General features: G+C 37.0%; 1 protein-coding gene across 1 annotated transcript in view; it reads left to right on the forward strand.

The window, feature by feature from the left end:
• The first annotated feature begins 2,363 nt into the window (after positions 1–2,363).
• Positions 2,364–23,920, forward strand: part of LOC107553812 (chondroitin sulfate synthase 1-like) — a 97,897-nt gene continuing 76,340 nt past the window's right edge. Inside the window, exons 1-2 of the mRNA XM_016236119.1 lie at positions 2,364–2,960; positions 8,297–8,792. Of these exons, the coding sequence (XP_016091605.1) occupies positions 2,653–2,960; positions 8,297–8,792 (804 nt within the window). The 5' untranslated portion in view covers positions 2,364–2,652. The remainder of the gene's footprint in view (positions 2,961–8,296; positions 8,793–23,920) is intronic.

Consider the following 23,920-nt stretch of genomic DNA (forward strand, 5'->3'; position numbering starts at 1 on the left):
TTTCCCTTAATAAAAGAAATCATCATTTAAAAACTGCATTTTGTATTTACTTGCATTATCTTTGTGTAATATTAAAATTAGTTTGATGATCTGAATCTTTTAAGTGTGACAAATATGCAAAAAATTTAAAAAACAGGAAGGGGGCCAACACTTTTTCACACCTGTCTGTCTGTCTGTCTGTCTGTCTGTCTATCTATCTATCTATCTACCTATCGTCTGTCTGTATCTGTCTATCTACATATCTCTGAATACTTTCCGCACCCACTGTATATATATATATATATATATATATATATGTCTGTCTCTGTCTATCTATCTATCTATCTGTCTGTCTGTCTCTATCTATCTCTATCTGTCTGTATCTATCATCTATCTATCTATCTCTATATGTCTGTCTGTCTATCTATATCTGTCTGTATCTATCTCTCTCTGTCTGTCTGTCTGTCTGTATTTATCTCTATCTGTCTGTATCTATGTCTGTCTGTGTCTGTCTGGCTGTCTGTGTCTGTCTGTATCTATCTCTCTGTCTGTCTGTCTGTCTGTATCTATTAAGGGGGTCTGAATACTTTCCGTACCCACTGTATATATATATATATCAGATTGCTAGTATTTCATGATAGCAGGGTTATCATAGTTAACTTAAACTATATATAAAAAAGATTTTTCATTACCTGTAATAAAACACAACATTATCAGAAATAAAATAACTTATTACAGTTACCAAAGCAACACTTTATTTTCATTTAGTTTAACTGATGTACTAAAAAAAAGAAACAAAAATGAATAAAAACTATATAGACATAAAAAAACAATAAAAATGACAGAAACGAAATGACTGTGTATGTATATATATATATATAAGCAATATTATCTCGATACTAAAATAACACTGTGTAGAAGTTAGTTCGTATAGACCTGGCAAAAATAGCATCCATGCAGTGTAGTGAAACTATTCAAATTCATTCTTATGTCCTTATGATATTGTGCTAAAAATGATGTAATATGCCTTGTGTGTTTAATATTTTATCCACGTGCGCTGCGACATGAAAACACTGCAGAAGAGGAAGGACCCGACTACAACACAAACTCTAATCTCGCGAGGACACACTTTATCCACTAGGTGGCGAGATTAGCACGTGATTTGGAACACGACGGTTTCCGTCACAGTTCTAAAATTATAGAATTAGGATTAGGAAATCATCATTTGACTGTTAAATATAAATATAGAATTACTATACTGAATATTAAATATAAAAGGAACTGAACTTGACTACTTAAAACTTATTTTATGTGCAGTATCCAAATATTACTATGGTGTGAAAATATTTAAAGACGCCACACGAAAGTGACTGCTAGATTTGGTTAATGTCTAAAATAAATGTAGTTTTAATTTTTTGTACAGATTTTTGAGGGATAAAATAAAAAGTTTGTGAGAAAATGGAAAAAGCAGGTTGCACCTAAAAACAGATGAATAACAAAATACAAAAACTGAAGTAAAAAAAAAAAAAAAAGAAGTATTTATTTATTTTGTTCTATTTAGAAGTGCATATGCATCAACAACAACTTATTCTGAGACTACACTGCCGTTCAGAAGTTTGGGAGCAGTAAGATTTGTAATGTGTTTTAAAGTCTCTTCTGCTCATCAAGGCTGCATTTATTTGATCAGAAATACAGAAAAAACTTAATACAGTTTAAAATACAGTAAAACTTTACTGCTTAATATTTTTTTAGAACATTTTTGATACTTTTGTCAGGATTTTTGATGAATAAAAAGTTAAAAAGAACAGCATTTACACTACCGTTCCAAAGTTTGGAGTCAGTGTTATTATTATTTAGTTATTGAAAGAAATGAATGCTTTTATTCAGCGAAGATGTGTTAAATTGATAAAAAAGCGATGATAATAATAATAACAACAGTGATAATAAATACTAAATATTTCACAATATTACAGTTTTTCTGTATTTCTGATCAAACAAATGCATCCTTGATGAGCAGAAGAGTCTTTAAAACACATTACAACTCTTCTTTTGAACAGCAGTGCAATCTACTTTTAAAGTCCTACAATTATGTCAAAGGAAGTCAAAGAAGTGGCTTCTCGTTTGAAAATGTACTTTTAATACATAACATTGCTAACCATGCAACTGCATGTAAACCTTTGTAAATAAGCAACGGATTTTCTTTTCTAAACAAATGAAACTTGACCACAGTTTCCTGCTGAAGCTTACAAACGATCAGCCAATCAGCGACGAGCTACGGCGCCTCCAGCGTGTCAAAAACCCTTGACTGCTGAGCCGCGGACGCGTTTCAAGCACTCGCGTTCACTCACAATGGCGAGACGGTCGCGTGAATGAGATGCAGCCGCGCTTCTCCGGTAGCTTCCCCTGACCGATCCCCGATTCAGGCTCGAGACGACGGAGGAACCTTTACGAACCCGGTCGTGGCTCGCGGGGAGCGGGAGAGTCGCTGATTAGATGGCAGTGGCCGCCGAAACACGGGGACTGGAGCGCGGCAGCGTACACCGCAGCGGCGGGACCATGCTCGGACCCAAACCCAGCGCTCTGGACGGGACTGCAGCAGCGGGCGGCGTGTGAAACAAAACAAACAAAAACCGAAGGCGTTAAGAAACGGAAGCCCTGTGAGTGTTCGCTGACATGGCAGGCAGAAGCCGCAGGTCGTGGTTCAGCGTGTTGCTGGGTCTGGTGCTCGGGTTCACGCTGGCGTCAAGGCTCATCCTGCCCCGGGCCACTGAGCTGAAGAAAGCGGGTCACAAGCGGCGGGCGAGCGGCTGCGGAGGAGCGGGGATGATGAAGATGATGATGATGATGAAGAAGGAGGAGTACGGAGCGGCGCCGGTGCCCAGCACGGAGAAGCCCGCGGTGACCCGGTCCAGCACTTTCCTGTTCGTGGGCGTCATGACCGCGCAGAAGTACCTGAACAACCGCGCCGTGGCGGCATACGGGTAATTCAGCACGAACAATCCCCATAGCAACCGTGATGAATAATACAGTGCGGTGCAGTTCTAGTAGTAGTGGAGAAGCTATTGTTGTTGTTGTTATGATAGTCGTAGGAGTCACCATGGCAACCGTAGTTTCTACCGAGATGTCAGGACGTTTTTACTTCTGTAAAGTCGAAATAAGTGCATACGGGATCTAATTAAAAAATTATTTTGTTTAAAAAAAACAAACCAAAAAAAAAAACGTTTTGCCGTCGTAGTAAGAGTAATTTTGTGCCGGGAAATGTTTTTCCATTCGGAGTTCAACGCGTCCGCTAGGAGTCACCATGGCACCCGTGGTTTCTACCGAAATGTCAGGACGTTTTTACTTCTGTAAAGTCGAAATAAGTGCATACGGGATCTAATTAAAAAATTATTTTGTTTAAAAAAAACAAACCAAAAAAAAAACGTTTTGCCGTCGTAGTAAGAGTAATTTTGTGCCGGGAAATGTTTTTCCATTCGTAGTTCAACGCGTCCGCGAGGAGTCACCATGGCAACCGTGGTTTCTACCGAAATGTCAGGACGTTTTTTACTTCTGTAAAGTCGAAAAAATTGCATACGGGATCTAATTTAAAAATGATTTAAAAAAAAAAAAAAACGTTTTGCCGTCGTAGTAAGAGTAATTTTGTGCCGGGAAATGTTTTTCCATTCGTAGTTCAACGCGTCCGCGAGGAGTCACCATGGCAACCGTGGTTTCTACCGAAATGTCAGGACGTTTTTACTTCTGTAAAGTCGAAATAATTTCATACTTGATCTACTAAAAATTACCACATATTTCTACTGTAGTGGTGACGGTAATATAATGGTATTTTAGTGGAGGCGGTGGATACCATGGTAAGTTATGGTAAGGATGGAGAGAGGCCAGGGTAAAGCGGGAACATTTTCTTATTGTTTTTCCTCACAGTTATTTATTTAGTTTGGTGTAAGGGAATTATAAGTAACTAAATGTGTCTGTGTACCAGAAATCACCATGGCGACTGTAGTTTCTGTCGAAATATCTTTTCTTTTTTGACATCTGTATAGTCACAAAATAATTAGCAGGAGCTTATTTGAAAGATATTTTGACAAAAAAAGTTTTACCACACGTCTATAGTAGTTGTAACAGTAATAGTACAGTTGAGACAGCAGATACCATGGTAAATTATGGTAAGAATGGAGAGAGGTTATGCTTTCACACGTTTAGGAATGAAGAACCACCACGGTAACCGTCATTTCTTCCAAAGTGTCGCATCTATGTAGTTTTGCATCTGCCACTCTTAAAAATAAAGGTGCTTCAAAAGCTTCAAGCGATGCCATAGAAGAACCATTTTTGGTTCCACAAAGAACCATTCAGTCAAAGGTTCTTTAAAGAACCATCTCTTTCTTACCTTTTTATAATCTGAAGAACCTTCTTTCACCACAAATAAGCTTTTGTGAAACAGAAAGGTTCTTCAGATGTTAAAGGTTCTTTATGGAACCATTTAGACAAAAAAGGTTCTTCAATGGCATCGTGAAGCACCTTTTATTTTTAAGAGTGTATGCGTATATGACTTTATACTTTCAGACAAATACAATTGGACTTGTATAAAAAAATGTCCTGGCTCTTCCAAGCTTTATAATGGCAGTGAATGGGTGGTGACGACAGTTAGCGTGAAGCTAGAGATTACGGTTTATAAAGTTTTAAGTATGGATATTTTTCTAACACAAACGCATCGATTGGCTTCAGAAGGCCTTTATTAACCCCTCCGGAGCCGTGTGGAGCACTTTTTATGATCGATGGACGCACTTTATTGGACTTCTATTCTATTATATATATAACTCCAGTTGTATTTGTCTGAAAGAAGAAAGTCATATACACCTAGGAAGGCTTGAGGGCGAGTACATCATTTTTGGGTGAACTATCCCTTTAATACAGGATCTTTCTCAAAATGTGTAAACGCCTTAAGATTGTTTCTCTCCCATTTGATGACGTATTTGCCAAATACAATTTAACCACAGTTTTACTGTAATAATAATATAATAATAATATGGTACTTTGGTGGAGACTGTGATTAGCGAGTTAAATCACAGTAAGGATGGAAAGAGAGAGCAGGGTTATGCGGAATCATTTAAATCAGCTTTATTTCCTTTTTTAGGGTTTATAGAAACGAAGAAGCACCATGATTCCCATAGTTTCTGCCAAAATATTATAGTTACTACATAATGTTAGTTCTGTAAAGTCATAATAATCAAGTATAGAATCTTCAAATGATGTAAGAAGCCTTCACTATCTTTCTCTCAGTTTTTAATGCCACTTTTGGCTAATGCCAATTTACCACATTATTATTATTATTATTATTATAGGAATAGTATTTGTGTGGTACTTTGGCAGAGAGCGGTTACCATGGTAATCTGTATAAGGATGGAGAGGACAGAGATGTGCTGAAGCAAGCATTTATGTCATGCGTTTAATCAGCAGTAATTCCTCGCTGGAGAGTTTTTTCGGGGTGAATCGCCAGGGTTGGCCTTGGTGGAAAAGCTAGAGCATCATGGGAGTATTTATGATGGCTGATGCTCTTGTTGCTGTATTTCCTACAGTTAAGTGCTTATAGTGCTGCACAGGAGAAACTTGAAGATGTTCACAAAGGACTGCAAAACAAAACCACATTACATCCCCTGGTCTACAGTCTCGGTTATTTAATTGCATTTTTTAAAAATTAGCATATGTAAGCAAGATGCATGCATATGTTAATCAAGAAAATGAACAAGTTTGTCTTTCAAATCATTTCTTGGCTGTTTCTCCTGTTTTGAGTGCTGATTTATGATGGCTGATGCTCTTGTTGCTGTATTTCCTACAGTTAAGTGCTTATAGTGCTGCACAGGAGAAACTTGAAGATGTTCACAAAGGACTGCAAAACAAAACCACATTACATCCCCTGGTCTACAGTCTCGGTTATTTAATTGCATTTTTTAAAAATTAGCATATGTAAGCAAGAAAATGAACAAGGTTGTCTTTCAAATCATTTCTTGGCTGTTTCTCCTGTTTTGAGTGCTGAATGTCAGACTGACACCATATCTGCACTGCAGAAGTGTGCGAAAGGTTAACATTGGTATCTCTGGGTTCTCCTTTACTTGCTGAGAACAGGAAGTTGGGTTTTGTTAAAATTAGATGTTGGCATGAAGAGTGGATATTATCTGAAGGAAAACAGAGCAGCTTTTCCACGTGCTGACATGTGGGACACTGAGTGTATTTCAGAGACTCATGCTCGCTTGTCTGCAGTGTTAAATCATGGGCATCGCTGAGGCTCTGCTGAATTGATTCAGTTGCTGTAAGCGTCCTCCTACAGGGTCATGGCAGAATGAAGCTTTTGGCATTTTATCCTTGTGTTGAGTGCTGCATTTAGTTGATCGGTTTTCTTTCCACATGCTTATCAGCTGTGAATCAGCTTGGGACTTTTGTTTTGAAACCATCTGAATCATCCTAAAGCCCGGTTCACACCAAGAACGATAACTATAAAGATAACGATATTAGCGTCCACACCATCGAATGATATCGTATGTTTATTCTAAGCGCACATGCGTCTGCCGCTTTAAATTCTTGAGCTTGTTACAGCAGGATGGATTCTGATTGGCTGTCAGTGTTTTATCGTTCCATCAGCTGGAAAAAAACTCGTTTTGAAAGTGATCACAACGATATCGTTCCTCTGTATCATTATCGTTATAGTTGTGGTGTGAACTATGCTATTCTTTAATATTGAGAACGATTTTTAGAACTAAATCTTTATCGTTATCGTGCTTGGTGTGAACGGGCCTTAATGCTACTCCTTGCTTAATCTTTTCATCTGATGATAACTTGTGGTAGGGCTGGGCGATTATAATTGGATAACGATAATTATCGTGATTCGTGATAATTTTTTTTGGCCCAGCCCTAACTTGTGGTATTATTTCTAATGCCACAATAGCAATAGTACTTAACCAAGTTATAAAAAATAAAGATCATTGCTGATATTTACAGTACATTAGGTTTAGGATTTGTCTGTATTTATATAGATTTCCATATTTTCCGGCCTGAAGTATGACCAAATCTCGGAGTGATGCATGGCACTGTGTTCATTTACACTAGGGATGTAACGGTATGAACATTTCTTATCACGATTATAGTGACCAAAATGATCACGGTTATCAGTATTATCACGGTATTGTTCAAATGTGCTGGAAATGTTCAAAAAGTACTGACACACAAATAATTTCAGTTATATATAATTAAAGTTTTACATTTAAAATCAACAAACAACAAATAAAATGAGTTTTTGTTTGCATAACTATAACAATAACATTGCCAGTGATGTCCGGATTTTAAATGACAACTTGACTGACAACAGTTTATCTAATAACATGTTCAAATATCTAATGTAAATGTCAAATATCTAATGTAATAAAACTGTGTTTTATGCTTCAGGGCTCCAGCCTCATCTTCCCACTTGTCGCTCTTTTGCGACTTTCTGACTTTCTCAGTTGGTCACACCAGCACATGATTTGGTCGCAATATTTTTATTTTTAGGGATTAATCAATGCATGCTGATGAGCTTTTATAGTTATATGAAAACGAAAGTGGTTAACATTCAACCCCTTCTTTTTCATCAGTATTATTTGTGATTTGAATTTTGTGAACCGGGAGTTTCTCTTTAGCTATGTTATAAGCCGGGCTTCGGATGCTCGAATTCGCGATCTTAGTGTCACGTTTTACAAGAAAAGATAATTGTCTGATTTGCATACATACATCTATACATATTTCACTTTTTAAGACTAAAACAAAAGATGGATTCATTGTTATTCTTAATTAAAAAGCATAACAACAATAACACAGTAAGATACAATGACAAACTAGCTTACAAAACGTTTATTAACAAAAACGAATAAGACGAGGCATGGCATACACCACATGCTGCATTATATACCGACTAATAAATTACAGAACGTTTAGCAAACACTGAGGAATCCAATAAATAAAAAAATTGTATACAATATTTGATATACCTGAAATTACTTTTTGACATAAAAAAACATGGTGATCAGCAGATTTTGGCATTGATAAGAGGAGTAACTTTTTATTATATATACATATATTTTAATAATAGTACCATGAAGACTCTTTCTAGAAGTATTTAAATCACTTCGAGTACTGAAAAATAGACATAACTGTTTTGTTGGGTACTATATGACCCATTAACATTAACATTATGGTCATTATATATTGGTTGATGACTAATTGAGAACTGTTCAGTGAATCATCTCTTTTGTGTTATGGTGTTCACACACATTTATCTTGTTTTTGCATCATGTAGGACCTGGGCCAAGACCATCCCGGGCAAAGTGGAGTTTTTCTCCAGCGAGGGTTCAGACACGACGATCCCCATCCCCGTCGTGGCTCTGCAGAATGTGGACGACTCGTACCCTCCGCAGAAGAAGTCCTTCATGATGCTCAAGTACATGCATGACCACTACCTGGACCAGTTTGAGTGGTTCATGCGAGCCGACGACGACGTCTACATCAAAAGCGAGAAGCTGGAGAGCTTCCTAAGGAGTCTCAACAGCAGCGAGGCCATCTTTCTCGGGCAGACGGGCATGGGCGCCCGTGACGAACTGGGCAAGCTGGCCCTGGAACCGGGTGAGAACTTCTGCATGGGTGGCCCTGGCGTGATCATGAGCCGAGAGGTGCTGCGCAAGATGGTGCCCCACATCCGCCAGTGCCTGCAGGAGATGTACACCACCCACGAGGACGTGGAGGTGGGCCGCTGCGTGCGCCGATTCGCCGGCGTCCAATGCGTCTGGTCCTATGAGGTAAGAACGTGCAATACACCTGGATAATAATTACAGGGCCAAACCACGGCGATCACGTGACCAAGCAGGGTTACCAATTGCATAATTGTTAGTGTCCTATATTTCCTGCAGCTCAGGCTCAAGGTTTCTAATGCATATTGTTTGAAATCAGCCTCTTCATTGAACTCCCAGAGCTGCAATTTTCAGGTACTGGAAATTATAGGTTGTAGCGAATCAGAAAAGGCCTGCATTCTGTTCACCATCAAAACTCCCAGGCGGCTTTGATCCTTCAAAGGGTTTCGCCGATACCTGACCAGGTATTACAGAGAGAGCTGGACAATAGTGGAGTGCAGCCTGTCTCTGCTGTCCAGGGATGGTTGGTCTACATCAGCTCTTTTATCAGAGCTGTTATGGGGTGATTCATAGGAAATGAAGCTTTGAACGGTGACATTTTGAAAGGGTGACCTCTGACCTTGATGAGATGAGTCATTGCCTCTTCAATGGATGGAGTTCATAATCTGCCGTGACGGCCTCTTCCTCTGCCTTTTCTTTTTGTGAACATCAAAAGACTGAGAAATGCTTTGTAAAAAGAAGTCGTTTGCATCCAGGTGAATCTCATGCACTGTCCAGAGAACATGTCCATCATATTTCACACAAAAACTAAACATTTTTTTTTTTTGTTTTTTTTGCATAAAGAAATTGGTGCCTATTTTAGAACCATTACAAATTTGACATTTTCCAGATGTTCCAGAAAACCCAGTTCTCATTACCATGATGCTTTCATTTTGAGTTTCTTTTGTGATTGCATTAACTTTAGATTTTTGTTAGATTCTGTATCACTTTTCATCCAGTTTTTTTTTTATTTTATTTTATTCCATTTCATTACATGGTAGAAAATTATAATAAGGTCCCATTATTTAAAAACAGTAAATGTAACGACTAACAATAAGCTGTACATTTGTTCCAGTGTTTATTGATCTTTGTTAACATTAGTTAATAACTTTTTATTGTTAGTTCAGGACTTTGAACGGTGACATTTTGAAAGGGTGACCTCTGACCTTGATGAGATGAGTCATTGCCTCTTCAATGGATGGAGTTCATAATCTGCCGTGACGGCCTCTTCCTCTGCCTTTTCTTTTTGTGAACATCAAAAGACTGAGAAATGCTTTGTAAAAAGAAGTCGTTTGCATCCAGGTGAATCTCATGCACTGTCCAGAGAACATGTCCATCATATTTCACACAAAAACTAAACTTTTTATTTTATTTATTTTTTTGCATAAAGAAATTGGTGCCTATTTTAGAACCATTACAAATTTGACATTTTCCAGATGTTCCAGAAAACCCAGTTCTCATTACCATGATGCTTTCATTTTGAGTTTCTTTTGTGATTGCATTAACTTTAGATTTTTGTTAGATTCTGTATCACTTTTCATCCAGTTTTTATTTTATTTTATTTTATTCCATTTCATTACATGGTAGAAAATTATAATAAGGTCCCATTATTTAAAAACAGTAAATGTAACGACTAACAATAAGCTGTACATTTGTTCCAGTGTTTATTGATCTTTGTTAACATTAGTTAATAACTTTTTATTGTTAGTTCAGGGCCATTAAATTATATTGACAGATAAAATGTTTGATTTTAATAATGTATTAGTAAATGTTAATTTAATTAAATGTTAACTTAATATCAACTGAGATTAAGAAATGCTGTCATTGTTAGTTCACATTAATGTAGTTAAGTAATGTTAACACTTGGAACCTTATTGTAAAGTGTTACTTATTACAGTAAAAACAAATCAAAGTTTTCTTACTTTGACAAAGTAAATTATAAAATATAATATTATAAAGAACATTTCCTTCTGTATCTCAAGTCTTTCTGTACAGTTATTTAAGTCTGATAAAGTATAAACTACTGCAGGGGTGTCAAACTCAATTCCTGGAGGGCCGGAGATTCAATCCTAATTAAGATTCAACCCTAATTAAACACAGCCGGTCCAACTAATCAAGTCCTTCAGACTTATTTGAAAACTACATGCTATGTGTGTTGGAGCAGGGTTGCAACAAAACTCTGCAGGGCTCCGACAGCCCTGAACGACTGTATTGCAGTAGTTTGTGACTATTGTGCATTGCAGTAATGAGCTTAATTTGCTTATTTTTCTTTAAAATAACCTAATATTTACAATGCATAATATCATGGTCCTAAAATAGTCTTCATCATGCGAAAATATGATTTGATTTTGGAGTGAAATGTGACCCGTCTATCTACATCTCCAGGTGCTTACTATGGAAAAGGGAAAGGAAACTGATATTTAGTGTGGCTCTATAATGTTTTGTTTGGATTTCCTTCTTTTTCTTTCAAATATGCTTTGGATTCAGTCAGGTGACGGGAAGCAGCACTTTCCCGTTTTCGGCTAGTTTTGAGTAAAGCACAAAACATCTCGAATTTCTTTGCATATCGTTTAGTCTACCAAGACCATCCGTCAAGGCGAGATTACCTTTTTTCCATCTGCTCCCGATGAAGGAGCCACATGCACAATCCGTCAGTGTAAACGTGACCTCGCTTTTCACAAATTTGCAAAATGAAAGGGTTGGAAAGTTATCAGAGGTGCTCCATGAATCTTGCGGAATTGGAACCTCTGAGTCTTAACGAGTCTCCCTCGTGACTGGGGCCGCTGGGATTTTAATGCGCATTTGATGTGTGCTTTAATTACAGCTGTGCAGGATTAGTCGGAGACGGCACAGCTGGGCAACCTGCTATTAATGTCGGAGCGTTCGGCCTCTGGTTCTTTATGGAAACCGGTACCTACTGCGCTGCAAGTCTCGACGGGCCCTGCTAGAGCTTCAGCCTTGTAAAGTGACCTCAAACACCTCACGGCTCAAAATGGCAGCCTGTTACTCCCTTAAATACTGATATTAAGTGTCTTTGTCTCTTTGAAGCTTTTCATATGTGTATCTGTCTGTGCCGCCACTCAACTTCTGTTTGCTTATGGCCAGAGCGCAAACAGTCTCATCTGACCTCCGCTTTGAACTCGCAGCTACTTGAGATGATTCCTGTGCGCAATTTAAGTGGCTGTAACTTTTTTGCCCAAATTGCCCATTTAGCATCTGATTCAGTGCATTTGCTAAGTCACTTTGACTGTATAGTTACACAAATGATTCCCCGATTGTACGCGGGACTCGAGCCTAGGGTTTGGTATAATTTTGTTTTTTACCGATACTTGAACCGATACTTAAAAAAAAAAAAAATGAACCAAAATAGGATGGATTGGCCATTATTGAGCGCTATAAACACATTTAATGTCTGTTTCGTGCCGAAACTCCACATGAGTATCACAGAAGGAATAGAACTCAGGAAGTCATTGCTATCACTGTGACGGAGTAAACAGAAGATATAAACGTTTTGAATGATAAAACAAAGACCATAAACACTCGACTGCGACAATAGTCTCGACTGTATAGTTTATCGGTGTTATTCAAGCCATCTTTGGTATTTTCATCATAATTAAGTATATTTACAATCCATTGCTAATCGACAGACTTTTTACCATATGCTTTTTACAGTATAGAACGGTATCTACCTGCTGCCATCAGAGCAAGTGCTGCATTCACGCGCTCCTCGGATGCTCTCATTTCCCGTGTTGTGCTTTTAAGTCGGAATGTGAAAGCAACATGGACACTCACGTTACTACAAAGATGTGCTGGATTTGTATTATTAGAGCTTTCCGACTTGCGTTCGTGAATTTTCTCAGTCGGGAAATTATTTAGCATTTTATCCAAAGCGACTTACAAATGAGGACCATAAAAGCAGTCAAAACTAACAAAAGAGCAACAATAAATAAGTGCAGATGACAAGTCTCGGTTAGCCTAACGCAGTACACGTAGCAAGGTGTATATGTAAAGTGTGATGATGCTTCTTACGTCAGTTACGGAGAACCAGAGGACAAATATTTAAATCGATCGCTCAGGCATGGCACTGAAATGAGGCACCGAAATCTGCGTTCTGATTCGGTTCTAGTACATACCGGTTACATGGCACCGGATTTCGGTACTCAACCCTACTCGAGCCATATCCAGAGGCCAGGATATCACAGAGACGTGTGGGTGTTTTGCACAGACAGACACTCTTTTATCTAATCTTTTACACTTCACCAGTGATATCAAACCTCGTCACCTGTGTCATATTAAAGCTGTCGATCTGGGATGTGTCTCGCAGCTGCTCTGGTATCTCTCACATGCTGACCTTGTCCTGCCCTCATCGCGGCCTTCCGTTTTAGTGTCTAAACATAACTGTCCTGTCTTTGCCACTGCTGCTGATGTGTGTGTTTGATGGCAAGTGTCTCTGGCTGGTGGTGATGGATATATAAATGGACTTATTTGAAGAAACACTACCATTCAAAAGTTTGGGATCCGTAAGATTTTTAATGTGATTGAAAGAAGATTCTTTGGCTCGCTAAGGCTCTATTAATTTGTTCAAAAATACAATAAAATCAGTATTATTGTTATATTTTTCTTATTGGTGTTAATAATAATAATAATAATAATGCATATGAAGTGTATTAAATATTAAAATTGTTATTTAAAATATATAATAATAATAATAATGAGTTTCTGTTTTTGCTTGTTTAAAAATTATAAAATTATGATGTTGAATTAGAACATTTAGAGAAATAAATTCTACATTCTAACATTTAGCTAAATATATATATATATATATGATATTGATGATAATTCAATTAATTCATCAATTTATTGTCTTCATTTATTTCAAGATTATAGAGTAGAACATTTAAAAATGATTTCTGCAAGTTATAAAATACATTTATTAATAATCTAAATTAGATAATAATAATAATAGTAATATTTTTCTGCTTTGTTCATTTTAAAATTATAATTTTAAATTTACACAATTAAATTAGGACATTTAAAAATATGAATTATGCAAGTTAAAAATAAGTGTATTAATAAATGCAATTTAAATTATAGTATATAATAATAATGTTTTTTCCTATGACGGCAAAGCTGAAAAGAACAAAGTTATGTAATGTAGAGCCTCTATTTTAATCATTTATTTTAATAATCCTAATATGCTGATTTGCTGCTCAAGAAACATATCTTATTATTATTGTCCATGTTAAAAAAAACAGTTGTGCTGCTTTTTTGTGGAATCTGATTCTACTGATAAAGGGGTCATAGGATGCTACATGCGCTTTTACAAGTTGTTTGAACTGAAATGTGTGTTGGCAGTGTGTGTACACAACCACCCTAACATGATAAAAATCCATCCAGTGGTTTCTTGTTAATCTAAAATCTTTACCCCTTTCTCAAATCGAGCCGATCTCAGATGCCTGTCTGTGTGACGTCACACAGACAGGCCCCTCCCACGATAGTTTGATTGACAGTAGCGTTTCAGCACAGACTGGACTGATGTCTTATCTTAGCTCCGCCCTGAGTGAGCTGTCATCAGTCCGCCAGTGTTTCACCGCCGGAGCAGATGTAGACAAGAATGACTCCTAAGTGATTGAGGTGTTGTGTTGTTGGATGTAATAATGAACATAGCAGTCGTCGTTTACTCCCGACATCTGAGCCGCTGAAGACGCAGTGGATTACATTGTTTCTGAAGGGAGTGCACCCCCGATCTACATAAATGCATCTATGTTCGCGCGAATCATTCGTGATCCAGCTTCACCTACAGAAGAAGTGAGTGTAAGGTTTTTTTTAACGAATCTTTGCAAATCACCTTTCCTAATAATGTGCTAATTAGCAAGTTTCATGATGAATGCAGCTAAAGTAAACAGTCCCTCTGAGAGCAGAGCTCATTAACATTTAAAGGAAAATGCTACAAATCTGCGTGCTCTGAAAAGAGCTGTTTTTGACAGGGTAAAAAAGGTGTTTTTTACACTAACATTGAGAGATTTTAACCAAACTATGTTACAGACTTTTTATTAAGACCCTAAAGAATCATATCAACTTGTGGAAAAATGGGCATCCTATGACCCCGTTAAGAGCAGCATTTCTTTGAAATCTTTTGTAACATTTATACGTTTACTCTCAGTTTCGACCCAGCTGTAGTGGAAGTTTCTGATAGCGTCCATCCTTAGCCTATGCTGTTGTGATGCGTATAAAAAATTTGCTTCTTTCTGCTTTTTAGTAGAACATAGAAAGTTGTTGTGTAACATAATAAGGAGAGTCCTTAAAAATGCTTTTTCTGAGCCGTGTTATTGAATGTAGACACCCTGAATGCAGAAGTGAAGGCGTCTTGTTCAGTAAAGCAGTTTGGCTAATCTTTACACCAATTTGTCACAGATGTTCTGTCTGACTGACGTGTGGGACTTCAAGCTCACAAATTACAACCGAAAAAATGCTGTCTTAGTTATTCCAAACAAATGTGCCAATTAGGAGCGTTATAAAGTGGTAGCTAGTTCCATTGAAAATGGCGAACAGCCCTCGCGTGAGAACAATGCAAGATGCTCCTCGCTTGTCTCTTGTCATGTGACTCTGAGTGATCGCTCACATTCTGACTGATATTGACAAGCATTTCTTCAGCCATTATTTAGTTGTCAGCCCATCTGTTTGATCCGAAAACAGCCGTAAATGGCAACACAAAGAATGGAAGCTGAAAGCCAATATTGGACTCCACATTTTTTCCATCTGCACACTTGATTTATGACGCTGTTGCCAATAACATGTCTGTGCATTTATTTGCTCAGTCTGTTGTCTTAGAATAGATAGACCATCTCGGAATCGTGCACAATAAGGCCAGGGACATTTTTAATGATCAAGTAAATTGCAAAAAAAAAAAAAATAATATTTTTATTCAGCAAGGATGCATTAAATTTATCAAAAGTGACACTAAAGACATCTTTCTATTCCTCAAAGAATCCTGAAAAAAATGTATCACAGTTTCCACAAACGTAATAAGCAGCACAAATGTTTTCAACATTAATAATAATAATCAGAAATGTTTCTTGAGCAGCAAATCAGCATATCAGAATGATTTCTGAAGGATCATGTGACACTGAAGAGTGGAGTAATGATGCTGAAAATTTAGCTTTGATCACAGGAATAAATTACATTTTACGATAGATTCACATAAAAAAAAAGTTATTTTAAATCGTAATAATATTTCACAGTATTTACTGTAGTTTTTTTGGTCAAATAAATGCAGCCTTAGTGAGACTTAAAAAAATGTTTTAAATGTAAAAAAATCTTACCGTCCCTAAATTTCTGAACCATATTTTATACATGTCTCTATTTCACACAATAAGACCAGAGACATTTTTTGATCAAGTAAAGTGGGTGTGTTTTGATTTCACGTTGTCTTTGTGTGAAAGAGCTCGATGTGAAGGAGAAAAGTGAATACGGCTCGAGTCATTTTGACATCTATCCCTCACGTTGGCACTGTGCCGTGACTTTATCTGCTTCCGGTGTCCGTGTAATAATGATTGCATCTATCTGTGAGTTCTCAATTGTAGGAGCTCTCACTCATGATTCAGCTCGCCGTGTGAACTCCGCAGAAGTGAAACTTGTCTTTTCAAGCACGTATTTCAACACATCTGTTGTGACAGTGTGATCTGTATCATAAAGGTCGTAACCTTTGAGTTGCTGTTTGGCTATTGGTTAATGTTATCCAATATCATTTTGATCAACTCTTTAAATATGGAACCATTTTGGAGCAATGAATTGTTGCCAGGAACCTTTTAGGAAATAAGTAAGGTCAGTTTTGTTTTAATTTTGGCTTTTGCATGTTTGAAATGTTGGTTCCTGTGATTGGGGAAAAAACACTGCTTCATGATCCAGACCCTGTTCTCTCACCTTCTTCTGTGTGTCGCATAGTGTGTCAATAAGACTTTGGTTTCTTTTTCTGCTCCGACATCCACAGGAAGACAGCCTCCCACACGCATATTCTGTTCTTCGAGCTCTAACAAACAAACGCCTGTAGTCTATTTCTTGCCACTCGGTGAAGGCCGGAATTATACTGCCACGCAGTCCTGTATTTTGTGGCCATTTTCATGGAATCTTTTTTGGAGATCTATACGAGATGGATCATTATTGCGGTCAGTTAGTGTTTTGAGGATTGGCGGCGGTGCGCAGATATGTAAAGCTTTTCTCAAAAGAACAATTAGTTTGTGCCCGAACTTCACCCGCAATGTTTGTGCACCATAAAAAAAACTGTTCTTGGGTTTTTCATTGTTTTTCATCAACTGTTCATTTCTGTGGCATTATAACAATGGATGGAATTTTTTTCCCCCATTATATCGTATCTATTCCCAAATCTAGCTGCCGGTAGACGGCTATAAGACATCATAGACACACTCCCAAAATATTATATTCACTTCTATGGTAACATGGGATCTTTAATGGATTTTGCACTGCAAAAACAAAAGTAATCCTTTAATTCAGGATGGATGCATTAAATTGATCAAAAGTGAGACATTTATGTTACAAAATATTTATATTTCAAATAAATACTGTTTGAACTTTACATTCTTTAAAGAATCCTGAAAAAAAAAAAATCATGGTTTCTGTTTTCAACATTGATAATAATCAGAAATGTTTCTTGAGCAGCAAATCAGCATATTCATTGATCATGTGACACTGAAGACTGGAGTAATCACAGATCACAGAAATAAATTACATTTTACAATATATTAAAATCCAAAACAGTTTTTTGAAATTGCAATGATGTTTCATAATTTTACTGTATTTTTAATTAAATAAATGCAGCCTTGGTGAGCAGAAGAGACTTCTTCCAAAAACATTAAATCTTACAGACTCCAAACTTCATCTTTATTTTTAATACATTTAGTAAAATAATCTATTTTACCCAACATTGTGTGTATTGCTGTGTATGTATGAATTGAAGTCCATGTGAAGTTGCTCCAAATTGGCCATTTATTTCACTTTAGAAAGCAGTAGAATGTAGGGCTGTGTGTTTAAACAAAATCGCGATTTGAGCTTGAGCGATTTCTAAATCGCTTTACAGCACGATTTTCCGTGCCCCCAACCTCCCGCAGTATGCTATCCGAACCAATCAGAATGCAGCGCGCCTAAATGGAGCACGAGAACAGAACAGAACAGACCGGGCGGGCAAACAAACGTAACACCAGGTTCACACACTCTGTCTGTGGTGCGTATTTTGTCCGCGCCCATGTTAACGGACCAGAGCGTTAACACTGCATGCGATTGCGGTCCGGCAGTGTGCTCCAGGAGCACAGAGTCTTATTTCTGCTGCGCTGCACGTGCTTTTGCGGTAAAAAATATTGACACGGAAATTTAGTAATTACACCATAAATGCATATAATTAAAGTCTACTGTTTCACAGTAAACACATGGCTTTTTGGCTAGATTTAAAACAAGGAAAAGTGCACTTTTAGATAAACAACGCAATAATAGATGGCACTCGTGGTGGTAGTTAAACAAAGTTATATTAATTGAGTTTAAACGTGAATATGTATATGAAAGATTGTATTACTGTACTGTGATAAAAGAGAATCACAATGCTGAAAAAGCATTTTCAGAAGCAATGTTTGGATTTGAAATCAAAATAATGGATAAAGGTTGTTTGTGTGGTAAACAGCCGCGGATCAGGAGCGGACTGCAAACGTGTCCTGTGCGAAAGCAAAATGAGTCCGTGCTGCTTCTGCACCGCATACACATACTGTATACGCACCGCAGACGGAGTACGTGTGAACTTGGCGCAACAAATCTAGTTTAACATCTGAGGCAACGCCATGAAGAGCTCTATGACCAATGCATGGCAAAAAAAATCCCTGGACACGGGTTTTATTTTTTTGCCTTATGTCTGTTCTAGAGACATGTTACAGCTTCTTGATAAAGCTCTAATTGGTTTTCTTTTGGAAATACGTTTCAAAATCACTCTGAATGCATTTATGACTGTATAGCATGTGTGTGTGTGTGTGTGTGTGTGTGTGTGTGTGTGTGTGTGTGTGTGTGTGTGTCAAAATCGTGATTTAAATAGAAATCGCAAAATTTATCAAAGAAATCACGATTTTTTTTGTCCGTATCGCACAGCCCTAGTAGAAAGTAAGGTTGTGACGGTGAGGAAATTTTCCCACCGGTTAATCGACGTGTGATAACACCGGTAATAATGGTTATCATCATGAGGGCAGGGGCGTTTCCTCTTTCCATCGCTTTTAAATAGCTTAAAAGCACCGTGCGCATTTTACTTTCACTTTCGAATTAGCGGCAATTCGGCGTCAATTGCTTGAATGCAACAACAAAATACAACGTCAAACTCACTTTAGCCTATATATAAAACCTAGAACGTTTATTAACAAAACAAATAAAAATACACCATGCTATGCCTAATTTAAAATAACTTGCATAAAGTTTAATAGGTATACAAAAAAATACACCATGCTATAGGGCAGGCTATGCCTAATTTAAAATAACTTGCATAAAGTTTAATAGGTATACAAAACTGGAAATGAGTAGAAACATGTATAATATATAACCAAATAAATAAGAAACGTAGAACGTTTATTAGCAAAACGAGTAAGAAAGCTTGGAGGCACGGCATACACCTTGATGTCAAATAAAATAAATAAATCACACAAAGTTTAAATAAAGTAAAAATCAGCAAACACTGTGGAACCAATTAAATAAGAAACGAATGTTTAAAAAAACTTCCATAATCAACTTAGATAAACGGCAAAAGTTAACAGGCTTTTCAAAATCCAAAATACTGCCAAACAGGCGCTTTTGCATTTCGTTTCGAAACTAAATCATCCGCGATCGTCTTGTCTGTCTCACCTCACTCTTCTTGTCAGTCAGCTGGACTCGCTCTCCTCACTGGAGAAACTAAATCTGATCTGTGATGCGACTGTCATTCGGCACGCTGCATTGAGCAGCCGCGTTCAGTTTTTAATTGTAGTGTCTGTTTACTGAACTAAATTATTTTTATTACTATAAAAAAATCAAAACAACGGTGGGGGTCGGTGCCGCGGTGGTCAAGTAACGTAACCGGTGTTGTGGCTTAACAATGGTAGCACCGTCTGTCGTGGCAAGCCTAGTAGAAAGCTAGGTATAATTTGAAACACTGGATTGTTCATGTCTGGGTTGAAGCCCAGTTGACCTCGACAGCACCCAGAAAAACTTGATCATATTACACATTCCCAATGATTTGAACTCTGAGCTTGATTTGATTTTAGCCTGTTAAAGTTACAATATTAGCTATTCATAGCTTTGCTCACCTGTTTCCACGGGGTTTATCAGGTTTGGAGGTGGACTAACCCAACATAGTTTCTTCTTTAGCGCTGTTAGTGCATCAAATGGGTTCACCGTTGGACTTTTTCCAAGTTGTGACCTTTATTTTTTACCCATTAATTAGGTTTCACCAGTTCTGATGCTATCTTTTCCCAGACATGGGTTCACGCCGTCTCCAGCTTTCTTCGCACGTTTTTAATTTGTCTGTCTGACGAGGAGCAACTGAACGTGACGTGTAGATCTTCACGTTCAGAATTTAAAGATTGAGGTGTCTCTGTCTCTCTGGTTCACAACTTATTTGAGTTCTTCGCAGCAGACTGCCGTGTATGTGGCAAACCTTGTGTATTTTCAGACATCCTGTGGCCGCTGGACTCGTGTATGTGTTATTCTGTTGCTCCTCGGCGCTCCCGAGCAGGATGCTAAAATTATAGCTGCAGTGAGCAAATAAATGTTTACTATAGCTTTATTTAAAAATACATACAAACAGAGGTTAAAGGGTTTTGCTGGAGCATAAAACCCAGCGAGCTTGAAACGCTCCTTCTGTGGACTAACGGCCGTAAATATCTCTCCAGCTGTTTGCTTAAAGATACGATTGCACAAGTCATTGGCGATTGTGTAGTGTGCTTTATCAGTCATATTGCTTACTGTTTCAATCTTATTCATAAACATAAAAGCTTCCAAGTCTGTGTTGCCCTTTGAGTGGACAAACTCCACATTGTTTTGTGATACTTTGGTCTACTGAGTGATTCTTATTGCGCTCATGGCTCGTTCATAGTTTATAGCCACTAGTTTTGTATTTTTATTTATTTATTTTTGTCTTCAATTTCAGTTTAGTTGAGTTTGAGTTCCTATTCAGTTTCAGTTTTCATTCATCATGATATTTATGATTCAGCAACATTGACTGGATTAGTCGAAAAACAGTCATTTTATCTGTAAATGTCCAAAGTATTAGTTTTTGGGGGTTTTAAAGTAATTTTTCTTTTCTTTTTTTGGTTGTCTGTGCAGTTTTAGCCTCCACTGGCTCTGCCGGACACTGTCCAGACAATTGGTGAGCAATGCAGGCTGCGTCTTCCCATCTGTGGGATTATCATCATCATTCAGTTCTTTATCATTTCATTGCAAAACTGAATAAAGGGAGTTCTTCCACAAGCTCAGCAGCTTTCCGCTTTCACTGTGTCTCTGTTCTTCTCTTGTACTGTATATATCCATCAGTCATTGCAAATGTTACTCTCTCATGTTTTTGCCATGAAAATAGCCTTTGATGCTGACATGGCATTAAATAAATATATATATATATATATATATATATATATATATATATATATATATTTATATATATATATATATATATATACTATACTATACTATACTCTCTCATGTTATCTTTCCAACACTCATTTTTCATTTGGAAAGGCTTTTGTCGATTACAATAATTCCTTGGAAGAAGATTGATGGATCAATTTAAAATTCATTATCAAATCGTGTTCCCTTTTTTTTAATACACTTTGCAAAGAATGTCAAGTTTGTCTTTATAATCTTTCATCAAAACATAATAACTTGCTCTGCTTTTGAAATGACTTTACTCAAATGGCTTTATTGATCAAAAATACAGTAAAAACTGTAATATTGTGGAATATTATTGCAGTTTAAAATAACCGTTTTCTATGTGAATATATTTTAACATGTAATTTATTCCTGTGATGCAAAGCTGAATTTTCAGCATCATTACTCCAGTCTTCGATGTCAGAAATCATTCTAATATGCTATTATCCTATTATTAGCAATGTTTAAAATAATTAGTTTTTTTTTTTGTGGAAACAGTATTTATGAGAAATATATTTTGTAAAATTTTTTAGTGCTGTCAAATGATTAATCGCGATTATTTTGTTTACATAATATATATGTGTGTACTGCGTATATTTATTGTGTATATATAAATACACACACATGCATGTATATATTTAAGAACAATGTTATGTTTATATTTTAAATATTTATATATAATATGAATGTAAATATTTTCAAAATATATACTGTATATGTGTGTATTTATACATGCATAATAAATGTACACAGTACACACACATATATTATGTAAACAAACTTTTATTTTGGATGCGATTAATCGTTTGACAGCACTAATATTTTGTAACATTTATAAATATCTTTACTGCTACTTTTGATCAATTTATTCAAAGTTAATAAAATATAAAAATATAAGTTTTAATTTCTTTAGAAAAACATTTGTGGTAGTGTAGAAATTCAAATACAGCAATATTTGCTTAAATTATTTATTAAAAAATTGTATATCTGTTGACAAAAGTAGATTTAGCTTTGACCTTAAATAATTTTGCATCAAAACCCTGTCTGTTGGAGTAAAGCAGGATTTGCATGCAGCGCTAAGCATACGGACGGCTCTGCGTGGCTTGAGTGGAGTTCTTGTGGTTTTGGCGTAATTTCCATGCCAAAGCACCGCTAAAGCGAATGAAAACCAGCAGCATCTGTTTCCTACAGGTCTGACACACTCGCGAGATGCTGACTCGCACCCGCGCTATCTTTTATAAGTGCCTCTCTGTCTCTCTCGCTCTTTTGGCCTCCGTGTTTTCATCGAGAAACCCTCGAACAAGAGTGTCTTTGTAGAACTGCTTCGAGTCTATTTTTACCTCCCCAATGTACTTCGCTTTCAACCGCTGCTCTTATTGAATTAGTTTGATGGTTTTAAAATCTGTGTTATTTGTTCTACAGTTTCGTGTGTGATCTTTAAGGGTAAAGTCATCAGGTGATGCAGTAAATGCACTGCTGTAAAAAAATGCCTCTTGTTTGCAAAGGACAGTTTTTGCACCTGAGGCTGACACATCGAACTGAAGAGGAAGCATGATGTGACTCATGCTTCACTTTGATTGGATGCCTGGAGGAATGACTTTGGTGCCTCATTTCTTTGGCATTCTTGTTGCATTTAGCATTTTAATGTTATTTGTTCCCCATATTTCTTTTCTACTGGTATTAGCACGTACAAGTGTTGACACAATACTAAAATTCATGTTCAGATTAATCCAGGTGTGTCATTTAGGTTTTGCATAAACTGATATTAACTTTCCATGGTAAAATAGCACATTTTAAAGGAATAGTTCACCTAAAAATTTAAATTTGCTGAAAATGTGCTCATACTGAGGTCATCCAAGATGTAGATGAGTTTGCTTTTTTCATCAGAACAGATTTGGAGAAATATAGCATTATATCACTTGCTCTGCAGTGAATGGGTGCCGTCAGAATGAGAGTTCAAACAGCTGATAAAAACATCACAATAATCCACAAGTAATCCACACCACTCCAGTCCATCAGTTAACAATTTATGAAGCTAAAAATTGCGTGCTTGCAAGAGAAAAATCCATGGCGTTTTAACTAAACCACCGCTTCTTGCCAAAATAGTCCATAATCAAAATAGTCCTAAAAAGACCTAAATGATGGATTTGTTTCTTGCAAGCATGCAGCTTTTTATTTCACAAGACATTAACTGATGGACTGGAGTGGTGTGGATTACTTGTGATGTTTTTATCAGCTGTTTGGACTCATTCTGACGGCACCCATTCACTGCAGAGCATCCATTGGTGAGCGAGTGATGTAATGCTACATTTCTCCAAATCTGTTTCCATGAAGAAACTCTACATCTACATCTTGGATGGCCTGAGGGTGAGCAAAGTTTCAGCAAATTTTTCATAATAGTAAGTGTCAGAGTGGCTGAAAAATGGTCTTGATAAACTAAATGATGACTGTTTTGGTGCAAGAAAACTTGACTGCTGATGCTGCAAAAGTTTCAGACGTGGCCCCTTTAAATCCCCAAACTTTGTCTCTTCTCCTTTTCTCTCCCACAGCGAGCTCAGTATGTGGCAACTTCAGGAATGCTGTAGGGAATGACTGGC

Source organism: Sinocyclocheilus grahami, unplaced genomic scaffold, assembly GCF_001515645.1.
Source record: "Sinocyclocheilus grahami isolate Dianchi unplaced genomic scaffold, SAMN03320097.WGS_v1.1 scaffold481.1, whole genome shotgun sequence".
NCBI classification, from domain to species: domain Eukaryota; kingdom Metazoa; phylum Chordata; class Actinopteri; order Cypriniformes; family Cyprinidae; genus Sinocyclocheilus; species Sinocyclocheilus grahami.